Source organism: Ascidiella aspersa, chromosome 7, assembly GCF_963924565.1.
Source record: "Ascidiella aspersa chromosome 7, kaAscAspe10.2, whole genome shotgun sequence".
Taxonomy (NCBI): domain Eukaryota; kingdom Metazoa; phylum Chordata; class Ascidiacea; order Phlebobranchia; family Ascidiidae; genus Ascidiella; species Ascidiella aspersa.
This window is the reverse complement of record NC_139453.1, coordinates 10,924,981-10,938,571: the sequence shown is the minus strand read 5'-3', so window position 1 is coordinate 10,938,571 and position 13,591 is coordinate 10,924,981. Positions and strand designations below refer to the sequence as shown.

The window sequence follows — 13,591 nt, the reverse complement described above, 5'->3', positions numbered from 1 at the left end:
AGAGCCAATTTTACCTTTAAAAGAGCTGTATTTTTTGTTAAGGATTTAGAAGAGTTACTGCCTGTATATTGTTAGGCATGACTGCGCACAAAACACTTGACCTTGAAAATGGGCGTTTGTTTTATCGCGATGCTGGCTGTGACATTGAAAACCCAAAAGGTTGCGCCTTGCTTTTGCACGGCATGCGATTTTCCTCGTCCAACTGGGAAGAAATAAAAACCATGGAAAAACTGGTCGGCCTCGGCTACAGAGCCATCGCTATCGATTTACCAGGCAAGGGAAATTGTCTGATAGTAAAACCATTAACAACTTGACCCGTTACCATTTTTCTAAACATTCCCAGCTGGCTAACAGTATCCTATCAAAGGTGACCAATGGATCACGTCTTTTTTTTACTTACTTAAAAAAATGTACGTTTAGGTGCATTTTGTTTAACGGCTTTTCGGCTAGTTATATTTTAATAAGATAATCACTGCTTAAGGCGTTTGACTGACATGCTCACAACGGCACAAATTATTGTTATATTCAATATATAAACTGTTGCTACCAGGCATGGTAATATAAATCAAAAACAGCTCCTCTGGTAATTGGAATTGTTAACCAACGTTTCGGCAAGTCGCTAAATTATTTTCTTATCTTTTTGTTGCTCGCGTTTATTTCTGCTTTTTTCCTTTTTTTGCTTTCCATTTATTGTACGAGCGTTCAGTGTCATTCACCCTGACGAAGGCGGCTTGTATAGGTTGCCGAAACGTTGGTTAGCAATTCCAATTACCAGAGGAGCTGTTTTTGATTTATATTGTTATATTCGCCCATTTAAAGCCTCGTCTGTATTCATTGTATACTTGCCGGTTTTTAATAGATTTAGTAAAATAATATTCCTTATTTTTGTTTAGTGATGTATGTCTACAAAGGCAATACTTTAGGCTTAGGGTACTAGTTTATCTTGACATATCCAAGTGCAAGTAGTCAAATTGCTAGAGAATATATAATTCAATTTATATTATTGGTGGTTTAGGATGTGTTTTTATGCCAGCCACGCTTGTCATTCTAACACCTATAATATCACTCACGCCACATACGGTTTATAAACCATTACTACCGGTAAAAATAGCAGATATGGTATTGGATACATATCAACTCTCTAATCAAAACCTATCTCTTCGCAGGCTACGGGAATTCGAAAGACTTTAAAGAGCCAAGCGACACTGGACAATTCCTAGCAAAGGTCATTCAAAAACTAAGCCTAAAGAAGCCGGTAGTTATCAGTCCTTCTATGAGCGGCGGCTATTCCCTTCCCTTGCTACACGGTAAGCTGTTGACAAATGTAAAATAGCGTGGCTTTAATTTTGAATGTTTTACAGAGCACGGCAGTTCAATGAAGGCATTCATCCCGATTGCGCCGGTAAAAACGGAATCTTACAGCAAAGTTCAGTATGGGACAGTCAAGGTTCCCACTTTTATTGTCTACGGTAAGTCACAGAAATTTACACTGGCAATGCGAAACGTTACACGTTTGAACAGATTTTATATCCCAACTCTTAAAATTACAACAGTTTCAGTGCGCGATCTTTTATGTTATCAACCCTTCTTTTGTTCCGCAAGTAATTACTTTCAAGAGGGCGTTATGCTAGCTCTTAATAAAACGCGACACTGAATTATAGTTTACACCAAGATACAATTTGCAAGGAGTGGCCTAAAGCCGTAATGCTAAAAATCATAAGCTGGTCGCTGTTTATGGGAATCTTATAAATTAAAAGTATAATGCCCTAAAGTCGCCTAGTAAATTGTGCTACAAATTTTGTTCATACAAAATAAACGCTTATGATCACAGCTAAGGACTGCATTTTTTTCAAATCAATCAACAAATTCACACATTTTCTATTTTATTTGTTGTCAGGTGAAAACGATCGAATGCTTGGCGAAATTTCACTGAAAAATCTCAAACAGATTCCTGGCAATACGATTTACAAGATGAGAAATGCCGGTCACGCCTGTTACTTGGACAAACCGGACGAATGGCATGAAATATTGGAGGAGATACTTTTAAAGCTTTGATCGTTCCGGCGGGATATTTTGCATTTTTTTTGCAATAAATATTTTTTGACCACTTATTTTTTGCTGTTGTGAGAGTCGTTTTTGAGATAGTTTAAGTCAGGTGTAGAATTGGTCCTGCAGGTTGCCTACTAACCCAAAATAAAAGCTAGCAAGCAGTATTCCTTGTTCTATACTTTGAGTTCTAGTAATAGCGGCACATTCCAAAGTTGCACTCTATACTAAGATTCGAACTGCAAACCCATTAACCGTTGTTCCGACTACATTCGTGTTAACAACACCAAAGACTAGCCCAGCAAAAAATTCTGGCAGATAATTTTAATGCCAAAATAACATTTTTACGTATACTTAAAAAAAATGATCACCTTATTAAGATCGGTCAATATTTTGTAAATTTTGAAAAAATTGAAACTAAAAATATTTTAATATTCGCCATAAAATTAAAAATTAAAATTTTTTTTCCGGGTGAAACTAGATTTTTTGACTTGCAGAAATATACCTCTCAGACGATGTCTCGCTTGTTATAAATTCGTAGCACACGCTGCCCTTGTAAGTCAAACTTGGTCAAAAAACAAAAGCAAAAATAAAAATATTTTAATGTTTAATAATTTTTTTATTTACATATTAATAATCGAAATTTCGCGATTTTTTATTCTAAAAACATCCGTCCAAAATGGATATAAATAATTTTTTCGCAGGTTGAATCCAAAACATTACATAGACATTGTCTCACCTTTCCAACAATTCCTCGCTTGGTATAAATTTGTTGGGGAGTAAAGGTTTAATCCGGCAAAAAAGGGAAATTTTTAATTTGATTTTTATGGCGAACATTAATTTTGAATATTAATAATTTTGCTACCAGGAATAGTATACTAAAATAAGCTCTTTCGGTACATATTTATTACTATTGTGCTTGAATAGGCTATATCAACACAACTTCATGAGTGTAAATGCCATACCGGTACTAAAATTACAATTCTGCCAACTTAAACTAAACGATACAATGCAAGGCCTTTTCGAATAGTGTTTTTTTACATTTTATATGTAACAATTCGCTAGCACCGCATGGACCCGGTGTTGTATAATTTCCTTCTGTTAATCCGCTTATTCATCTATCTAAAGCTAAATTATTGTGTGATTCGGTTACGCATTCACCTTCTATTGAATATGCATTGATTTAAATGCGTTTTAGTTTATTTTCCAGGAATAGTAATAACTCAAATTTACCGCTAACATAGTATGAAATAAAGAGATAACTTCGAAATCGTATATACTGATCTATGGCAATTCTCAACAACCTGTTGGTTGCAATAAGGTTTAAGTTGGTGACAAATAAGTATTTTCCTCAAGTTTTTGTGCTTATTCATGCTTTTATTTTACGATTGAGCAAAATTTAATCAACAATTAAACACAATCACGTCGCTTTAAAGCGGAACATAACATATATCCACGGAAAAACGCCAGTACAAAATTACAGCAGCATTTTGCATTCCCCTGGCTCGGATGTTGACGTACTCTCTGGTCTTCCTGTAGCAGGAATCATGCCAATCCAAAATTCATCGGGTACTCTACGATCGGTAAGCAGGGCGGATTAATAAAAAGAGAAATGCGTGAGTAAACTTCTCATCTGCGCAATTCGAAATACCTATAGCACCTTATTTATCTTTGTGGTTCTACTGTTTTTGAGTTTGCCGTGTAGGATTTAAATCGCAATTTTGGTCGCTGGAAAAACACGCCTCACGACGTACAGTTTTCGGAAACTTAAGTACAGTAGTCAATTTTTAATTGAGTCGCATTGCCTGTTATGTATTGCTTTGCAAACTCTTATCTGATTTCGATGAATGAACGCCAACGAAAAGCAAATTGTCCATTAAAAAACACAGTCCGAAAACTCTGTAACATCTATTCCGTCAATTTACTTAACTAAATACGAAGATTTTCGCCAATTCACCTATAAAAAACTATAGAATATCCTTTCGGAGCCCTTAACATTAATCATTTTCGAAACAACAATTACCAGTTGTATAGACATTTTTAGACGTAATTAATTCAAGGTATTTGATTCCGAATAAGGAATCCTTTAATGTGTTGTCGTAGAATAGCCGGTGCAGCAGGCAACGTTGATCATAGTCTATAGTTTTTGCATGCGATACTCCTGTTGTGAGTCTCTGCTTAAATCGGTATTGAAATCTTACAGTAGCCTATAGTCTTTACTCGTAGAAAATGCTTTGTTTGCAATCAAATCTCTTTCGTATTAACTATGTGGGTTAACCAAACAAGACAACCCGGTGTTCTTATCCGGTTAAAAATATTTACATTTGAAAGGAATATCTATCCTCTAATGCAGTGGTTCCCAACGCATGGGCCACGACGAATGGTGTATGGACTCCTTTGAAGGACAAAACACTCTAACGATTCTGCAAACATCCACTTGTGGGCTTCCGTATACAAAGTGTATTCTCAGAGTTTCAAAATTAGTGATTGAAAAACTGACTCAATTTGCAACAACTTGGCTTTGTGAGGCTGGATTTAGCGACATGTGTGTATTGAAAACTAAACAGCGAAACAGGCTGAAGGTTTAAGCCGACATGCGGCTATATCCCAAAAACTCATTGACAGCAAGCGAGCACAGCTATCTCAATAGTGATTTGATAAACATATTATTTTTGGAAAAAGTTACTGCTTTTGTAGAGCTGTTTGCTTGCAACGCAATCTTGAATGGCTTTGAAAATATTACGACAGTTTGTTTGGGTCGCAAAATTTTACCGAACTGAATTTTTGTTATAAAATGGGTCGCCTTAAAAACGTGTTGGGAACCACTGCTCTAATGTACGTTTATATTGCTTATTAAACATAAATAAATAATCGCACTATTTACCGATTTAATTGATCTTTCGTATGTTCAACATAACTTACTTCTTTCTGATGTTGGTAAAAATATTTTTTCCCAACAGCGCTCCCAGTTTCGGACATAAATCATTCACCGCTGGTTCTTTTTTTCGCTCTGCGGCAAGCTATAACAAAATCGGGGTTAAAATTGGTCTACAGAGCTAACAGTGATAGAGCTTAGCTTGTATTATTTGTGCAAATAATACCTCTTGTGCAAATGCCCTTATATGGTGCGACTCTATGCCACAGCAGCCACCGATATAACGTACTCCTAAGTTGCAAGCATCTCTTGCAAATCTGTGGGCTTCCATTCGTGTGATAGAACGAGGATCAAGTCCTATAAGTAAGTGTCACAGTAATCCAGGGCAACTTACAATTTTATTGCTAAGTAAAATTACTTACCTAAAGGGGTTTCTGGCAATGACAGGTAACCATTGGGAACATTTTCGATTTCAGGGCACAACCAACCAAGAGGTTGGCACATTAGGTAAGGATGAAGATCGGCCTTGTCTAGCGCACATTTCATGCGTTTCAGCGTCTTTAGACATGTGTTTATGTCAAACAGGCAGTTTATTCCTGAAATAGTAACATTAAAGCCTACTGTAAGAGATTTTGCAAAATTAACTACTGTATAGTTCAACCTTCCCACATATACAATATATATATTTATAAACAATCCACCTTAACCCCCAGCTGCGTCAGCGTACTACATCTCAGGGTACACTGTGGCACTTTGACCCGATATGCAGCCAATGTGGCGATATATACAAGAAATACAAAAAACGAAATATCTCACAAGATTTTTCAATAGCTAAATTTCAGTAGGACCTCATTGATGTCAACATCAAGTTCAGTGGTTTGTTTGATTTGAAACCTACTTTTCCAAAACGGTGTGTTTGTATTAGGATTTCTATACAATACGCAATAGTTACAAATTAAACCAGAAATGAGAATATTACAAACCCTAACAACGTTAGGCTGCGCGTTTGTGCTCATTGTCATTTTGATATACTCGAATATGACAAATAGTTCGTGTTCGACATTTCGTTAAATGTAAAAATGACCTGAAGGATTTCAAATCTTTTAATGTACAAAGAATGGCTGCGTATAGTTCAGTCCGAACATGAAACTCGGGACTTAACTTGATTTTCTAGGGCGTAATCGGAGTCGAAAGTTACTAGCTAGTCATGTAAAGGATGTATAGTCGCTTAGGAGATCGAACTGTAAAACTACGTTAAAAGTGTCTTTTATTGGGTCTTAAACAGGGGATAGACTAGATTTATTTAGTAAATCATTTACTGAGAAATACCACTAAAAGTGACATGAGAATATTACAGAAACACTTACCGACGATATCAGCTCCCGCCTTGGCCATTCTAATTGCACAATCCTCCACTGAAACTCCGTTATTATCTCCGCCTGGACCAATCCGCATGGTGGCAGCAATCGGCATTTTAGCTCTTTTCATGACGTCAATGCAAATCTCAATTTCCTCAACGTGTCCGAAAAACTACAAACAAGACGTGTGGTAAACTGGAGTGTGCAAACAAATTTTCTTAGATCGAAATAAACCAGGAGATACCTCAGCTAGTATGAAGTCAACTTTATGGTCGATGAAGACTTGTAGCTGCTTTTCGAATTCTTCTCTTATCGCTGCATCTCCCTTATTATTGAAGTAGGACATCACTGGCGACAAACCACCGCATATAATTGCATCACCCTCGTTAGCCACATTTCTCGCCATTTCGCAAGCGGCCTTGTTGATGTCTGAGCACTAACCAAAAATAATAATAACGATATTGTTTTCTTATTATTATATCTTCATCGTACAATCCTTGTATTTCAAGATATAATTTTAGGAATTTAGTTTTCGTGCTTTTGGCATCTTATTTTAAATATTTTCAACGTACTCGAAGGATTATTCATTTTTTCAAAAAAGGGAATTTTAATGCTCTAAATTCTAAAAAGAGATAATCGTAACCGTATCATACATGCCTTTACCGCTATACTGTTGTTATTACGTGCGATGAGGTTAGGCTGCGGTTGTGAAAGGCTACAGTTTTAGTTTTCTAAATATTCGTATTTAACAAAAACATGAATCAGCTTCCGATTTAAGATTTTCTAGCTCGAGTTGTGTGTGTTTAAGTGAAACTAAAAAAGGATGGCACTTGGCAGTATAAAGAAATATAACAAATCTGAAATAACTAGCGTTTATCGAATTGATGATCTCAAGCAGAAATCATATTTAAATAGAATGAGCTTTCAGATATAATTATCGAAGGTAAATTTGTTGGTAAAATTGTGAATAACTTATTCACACAACCTTATCGGTCACAGCCGCACCCTTTTGTTTTGTGAGCGTCTGCTAAACGAGTGAAAAGTTAATGTTTAACTGCGCTAAACTTGGGATTTTACTACTTCAGCAAATAAACCCCTGACAAAAAGCAGTATTCATAACAACTGATTTTTGAGGTATAAGTATTATACAGGAACAGGCGCTTATATAAACATACACTCTTAAGAGTTTGTAAAGAGTGTTCTTTTGCAAACTTACAGTAAACGAAATGTCCGAGTGTTCCAGCTTTCCGTCGCTTGCATAAAAGCAAGGTGTTTGCAGAACGTCAGCGCCAGCACGTAAGTATTCCCTCAGCAATTGTCTAACAGCGTCGGGATACATCACTGTAGCCTCTGGTGTCCACGGACCAGCCGATGCATATCCGCGTTTCTCTAGAGTCATAACCATGCTGCCATCTCCTATCACTGGTCCCTCTGCCAAACGCTCCAAAATGCCTTTTCGCTTTGCCATTATATCTTGTTATTACCTTATATAAAGATATAAAAGAGTATTTTATTAATTCAAATTTAAGACCCTCTGATGCAAGTTATGTGCTTTTAGTCAAGTGTGGGGTGCCTTTTTTTTACAACTATACAGAACGTCTTCATTAGGATACTGACGTTACATGTAAAACAGATTCCTTATAAATCAGTAAGTAACAATTCGTGCGATTAAAAACTCGCACCAACGCTCATTGGTGTAAGAGCGCGCGATAGCTTATCGGCATTACAACGTCAGTTTTTACATTCATCGTGCTCGTGGTGCGTCCCAAAAATGTAGGCGTATTTTACTTATGTACAAACAATTCAACAAAGAAACCGACGTTTAAAAGACTGCGCCGTCTAACTGAAGACAAATAAAACCTTAAGCATCACCTTCCTTACTTTTGATTGCGATGCTAGGGTCGAAAATGCAACCACGCAATTTTAGTATTTAACAATCCCGTTTGTAAATAATTATAATATTTTTTGGTGCACTACACATACAATCATTTGTGTATAACACCCTAAATGCCTGACGCGCTATGGATTCACAATGAAAGACTTCTCTATGCAATCGATCATTTTTGTGCATTTACCGATGTTCATGCAAATTTCTAAAACCCTGGGTCTTTAATTTTGGGAAAACTCAACTTATTGCCAAAACGATTATAATCCAATCTACACGAATGTAAAATCGAAATTATTGTTATAGGAAAAACATTTGCCTAATTTGTAATCACAAAACTGTACACTTGCTGATGTCATACAAATCGCTATAGTTATTGATCTGCTGATGTCCCCTTATTTTAAATATGAAACTAAAATGACTAACTTAAAGTTGATATATAATTTTAGCGATCAAATAAATATTTTCTCAATAAAAATCGCCCAAACTAGCTATAGCTGCTTTCATTCGCTAATCAATGCAACATGTGGCGAGATTCACAGGTCGCGAAGGTTTATTTACTTCTTAAACATTGAACAATGGCGTATGTTCAGAGCACGCCTAGAGAAGCTAAGTCATCCAAAGCTGAGTCATCCAAACACATAAAAAAATGAAAATCATTTTTTGGCTACTGGATGGGTGGTCAAAACACGGCTCGCGAGCCGCATGCGCAATTTACTTTCTCACTCACTTCTTAAGTTTCACTTTAAACAAATACCTTTTATTACTAATTAAACATCGGAAGCCTAACATCGTGAGTGCATTGTATTTTGTTTCATAAATCCCCATTGTGAAAATCAATCTAATTAGCGCTAAATATTTTCGTTCTCCTTTATTTTAATTAGGCGCGCGTTTCAAACATTCAGTCACTATACTGGTTTATAATAATAGGTAAGACGTTAAAAGTTTAGTCATTAGTAGGGCCATTTTTATTTTAACCTAAAAAAAAAACATTTTTTAACTTTATTTTTATCAAATTTTAACTTTATTTCAACCTAACGAAATTGCTTATTTGTAGAGGCTATAGTTTTTCCTTGAATTGATGCCAGTTACCCAGACATAATATTTTGTCGATTTCAGACCCAAACGTAATATTTTGTCGAAAAGTCAAGGTGTTTTATTCATTTAAAAAGTGCTTCGTGTTTTTTGGCGTTAGATTTAGCTTGTTTAGGCATTTGTATATTACAGAATGTCAGTAGGCCATTCCTAAGATCCAAACTGTTGATCTTCGAAAAGACCACGTCTATGAAGAGTAATTGTTTTATAAGAATTATTTAAATGCGTAACGATGAATAAAAAAATGAACAATTTGAGATAAAAGTTACTGCTGATCCAAGTGGGCATTGTTACATATTTCCTGCTTTGATAGGTTAATGGTTTAATTGTGTTGCAGTTCCTGATTTACAATGCTCCCATGACGATTTTTACAAAAATTACTCTCAATAAACACAAAACACTTTGTCAAAAGCCATGATTTGACAAATTTTGACTTTATTGAAAATTTTGACTTACGTGTAAATTTCAATTTATTTTAACCTATAATCTTCTTAGAAATAGTCCCCTATGTGCTGAAAACAACTTTATTCTTTGATTCGTGGACAGGCGAGCTCCTTAAAAAAATTTAACTTTATTGACTTTTGCGGGCCCTAGTCATTAGTTGTTATTTATAGCAGTCTTGTTGTTTACTGGCCTACGTAACAGTAACATGGCGTAACAATCGTTTCGGAATTGGCTTTGTTATCTCAATTGCTATGTTTGCCTTTCATTTGCTAAATAAGTTTGAGAAGTAGCTGTGCTTTACCTTGCTAAGTTACTAATTGTTGGAATATGTCGTCCTATCGTTTTGTCATTGTGCAACATGAAGGTACTTCGTTGCCCTGTTACTTGCTTCGCTGCTACTTGTGTGTACTGTTGGATTTGGCGTCATTACACCAGGATTTGGAGACTGTCGTTAATGTACGATAGGGCAGGGTGCGCGTTTCAAAGTGACAACCCCCTTTGTGTGACTTAGCCTGCAGGTCGGCCGTTCAGAGTCTACACTACCAAAACTTTTCAAAATCAGGTTCGGTTTTAAACTTCATATTGCAAAGGATAGCCCAACTTGATTGATTTATGTTGGTATTGTTAAGTTTACCTAAAAGCCTCAGATGGCAATCTTTCTACGCTCTGTATCAAAGGATTGTTTGGTCAAAGAATAACTCCGCAATGTTATTTTATTAAACGACAAAACCCATTAGATTAAAAACTTGTATCTATATTATTGAATATAGACCACGTCGTAAGACCTGTGATGGAAACAATAGTCAATTACATTCGTACAGGTGCGCTTAATCCCTGACAATTTAGGAGTCTTATCACTGATTCGGACCAAAGTATGCTACTCTCTCGCTTCTTTCAACTTGTGAAACTGTTTTTGAGAGACGTCGTGAAGCTGTTTTTGAGAGACGAAAAAACTACATCCCGGGATCTCTGACTTCTAGAGGAATAAAGATCTGACCTTTTTATCGGCGACGTGCTGTGTCATTTAGATAAATTAAACTTTAAATATATATGAAAGTTTAAAATTATATACCTGACCTAGTGCAAAGCGTGTTTTCATTTGTCCACACAATGAAGCTTTTTAAGTCGCATGTTCAAAATGGACATTTCACAAAATGTCTCAAATCGCTAAAAGTACGCTAAGCCAAAAAGTTTCAAGCGTCTCCTTGAATAGTCCAAACGTTAAATGTGTGACATATTTTAAACCCCTCAAGAAAGCCTTGTCACTCGATAAAGGCGATAGAATATGTTTCGTTTTTTTAGACCCGTCTCTAAGGAGACTGTGGCATAGTTGGCAGTGTTGTAAACAAGTCATTTTAAATTGTCTTAAGTCCCAGTCAAGTCATTTGTAAAACAACTTAAGTCCAAGTCAAGTGTTTTTGAATAAATAACAAGTCAAGTCCAAGTCATCAGTTGCGCAAGTCAAGTCCCAGTCAAGTCATAATTGGAGCAAGTCAACTTTAAGTCATGTCCTTGTTAAAAAATAAAATTTTAAACTATTAAACTATTAAAATTTTTAAATTTGTATGATTATGAGCAATAACTGAACTAAAAAATAAGAAAAAACGCAACATATAGCAAGCAATTTGTTTTATGTGCTAAAATTTGGATAAATAGCTCAATTTTATAAAAAAATATTTGAAAAAAACGCTTTATTCTAACCCAAGTCATTTGTCCAAATGACTTAAGTCAAGTCAAGTCATTTTTCCCAAATGACATTACAACACTGATAGTTGGAGATGATTGATTTTTGTAAGTATGACCATTTAACAACTATTTTAAAAGAAGGCTCAGTTGTGTATATTGAAAAATGTGCCTATTAAAACTACTCGAACATCAGAGTGCTCCACTTAAAGCAGAAACGCCCGCAGAAAATTGTCCAGGGTAGGGGGCAATATATGAATATATAGCCTACACAAAACGCCACACTAAATATATTTTTTTGTATTTTATTGATCACTATTATATATTTTTATATTTTATTTATTACTATTTTCATTCTTATATATTTCTAAATCGATAATGTATAATATTTTTAACCTTCATAAGTTATACATAACAATATTCATAATCGCATTTTATCCCCCACAAATAATTCTGATTGTGCAAATTTTGTGAAAGGAAAGTGGCAATAAAACCCATGTTCACCGATTTATAACAGTTTATGAATGCGTTCCTGTACGACTTAACCTAATTCAGTCAACAGGATGTACAAAAAATGACCAATTGTAACCTATTTTTCACTATACCAACGGCATACATTCTTCCATAACAGGAGTTTCATTTCGCAAGCTTCTGCATTCGATTAATATATATATATAATAATCTACATCAAACGTAATAGCAACATGTTGTTATAAAGCTGTACGAAACCACAGCGATAGCAACATATTCAAATTTACACAATTATTTTTCAATCTTCTGGTATACAGACGAACATTTGCTCCTGGGTCGTTCAGTAGCAGGGCTCATGTCTTTCCAGTATTCGTCCGATGCTGTAAACAAACAAAAATGGCTTCCATCGTCCTTTATTTACAACAATACAAAAATAACGTAAAATGTTTTGATAATATATCTAAAATTTTGAGCAACTTAAAATGCTGCATCGTATTTAGATAATACACCAAACAAAGTACGGTGGAATTCGCCTATAGTGACCACGGCTTTCGCGTAACCCAGTGGTTTCTAACACGTTTTTAAGGCGACTCATTTCATAAGAAAAAATCAGTTCGGAAAATCTTGCGACCAAAGCAAATTGTCGTAATATTTTAAAAGCCATACAAGATTGCGTTACAAACAAACTGCACTACAAAAGCAGTAACTTTTTCCGAAAATAATATATTTATTAAATCACTAATGAGATAGCTGTGCTCGCTTGCATATAGCGGCATGTCGGCTTCAACTACCAGCTTTATTGTATGATCGTTTTGCCATTTTTCGTAATCTTAATAACTAATTGAAGTATAGGTCACTCAACAATAATAATAATATTATAATAACAATAATTAAAAGGAAAACTGTTAAATGTTATTGCACTGCGAACATGCTAGAAAGCTTTCCGACGTCTCGACATATAACGCTTCGCGACTTATATTTAAATTTCCAGTTTTGAGATCTCTTCATGTTTTAAACTTATTTTTCGTCTAAGAAATGTTATGCCTAAAATCAAGCGAACCAACTTTGGGTCGCGACCCTATCACTGGCCTAACCTGTAGTGACTTTTAAAAAAACAACTTTGTCTTGCACCAATTAGGCTAACCCCAAGAAACGATTTTGTACTTGGGTGTCCCTGTACAAAAGTTGGCAATGGTTTGTTGCACTGCAGAGGATTTGCTTCAGCTAATATAATCTAATAGTTAATGTATTTAAAAGATATTGTGCGTACCGCATCATGAAATTCAGATCGCGATGGAAAAAAAATATAACTAAATAAGCTCTTTGTGAGATTGGAATTTTTTCCTGTCGAAAACAAGAGCAGATAAAAAAGCGAAAGGTTGCAACAGATAAGATTCATAACATGTGAAACTAAGAATGACCGCAACCATACACCATTCGTTTATTTAAACTTACCGACCGCTGCTCTAAGAGCGTCGCACAATGATTTAAGAATATAAACAGAATTACGCTGATAAAATGATTTGAAACATATTGTTATTAAATATAACATAACGGTATGCTTTAATCTTTGCTGCGATAAACTACAGTGCTGGGTGCGTCGCAGGTCAAACTGACTTTCCAGTAGTGTCGCAAGAAAAATGTTTGCCCATTAACCGTTTAATTGCCGATCTACAACCGAAATTTGCAAGCAATGCAATAACCACTTTTTTACCACTTCCGTGTATTCCTTTT

General features: G+C 35.4%; 2 protein-coding genes across 2 annotated transcripts; one reads left to right on the top strand and one right to left on the bottom strand.

The window, feature by feature from the left end:
• Positions 1 to 47: 47 nt before the first annotated feature.
• Positions 48 to 2,105, top strand: LOC146137758 (putative protein-lysine deacylase ABHD14B). The gene is made up of 4 exons (XM_083394020.1): positions 48 to 273; positions 1,167 to 1,307; positions 1,362 to 1,469; positions 1,898 to 2,105. The coding sequence occupies exons 1-4, from the start codon at positions 78 to 80 to the stop codon at positions 2,053 to 2,055; spliced, it is 603 nt and encodes a 200-aa protein (XP_083250146.1). The 5' UTR covers positions 48 to 77; the 3' UTR covers positions 2,056 to 2,105.
• Positions 2,106 to 3,523: 1,418 nt separating this feature from the next.
• Positions 3,524 to 7,747, bottom strand: LOC146137757 (betaine--homocysteine S-methyltransferase 1-like). Its single transcript, XM_083394429.1, has 7 exons — positions 7,496 to 7,747; positions 6,524 to 6,715; positions 6,289 to 6,451; positions 5,344 to 5,517; positions 5,148 to 5,278; positions 4,969 to 5,066; positions 3,524 to 3,620 (listed from the first exon to the last, which is right to left on the bottom strand). The coding sequence occupies exons 1-7, from the start codon at positions 7,745 to 7,747 to the stop codon at positions 3,524 to 3,526; spliced, it is 1,107 nt and encodes a 368-aa protein (XP_083250555.1).
• Between the last annotated feature and the right edge of the window lie 5,844 nt (positions 7,748 to 13,591).

What these genes read in the sequence shown, in the direction of transcription:
- LOC146137758 (XM_083394020.1), top strand. Translation starts at nt 78, where the DNA reads ATGACTGCGCACAAAACACTTGACCTTGAAAATGGGCGTTTGTTTTAT. An exon ending in CATCGCTATCGATTTACCAG is followed by an intron (nt 274 to 1,166) that starts GCAAGGGAAATT and finishes ATCTCTTCGCAG; the next exon opens with GCTACGGGAATTCGAAAGAC. An exon ending in TCCCACTTTTATTGTCTACG is followed by an intron (nt 1,470 to 1,897) that starts GTAAGTCACAGA and finishes ATTTGTTGTCAG; the next exon opens with GTGAAAACGATCGAATGCTT.
- LOC146137757 (XM_083394429.1), bottom strand. Translation starts at nt 7,747, where the DNA reads ATGGCAAAGCGAAAAGGCATTTTGGAGCGTTTGGCAGAGGGACCAGTG. An exon ending in GGCGGGAGCTGATATCGTCG is followed by an intron (nt 5,518 to 6,288) that starts GTAAGTGTTTCT and finishes TTACTATTTCAG; the next exon opens with GAATAAACTGCCTGTTTGAC. An exon ending in TAAGGGCATTTGCACAAGAG is followed by an intron (nt 5,067 to 5,147) that starts GTATTATTTGCA and finishes ATTTTGTTATAG; the next exon opens with CTTGCCGCAGAGCGAAAAAA.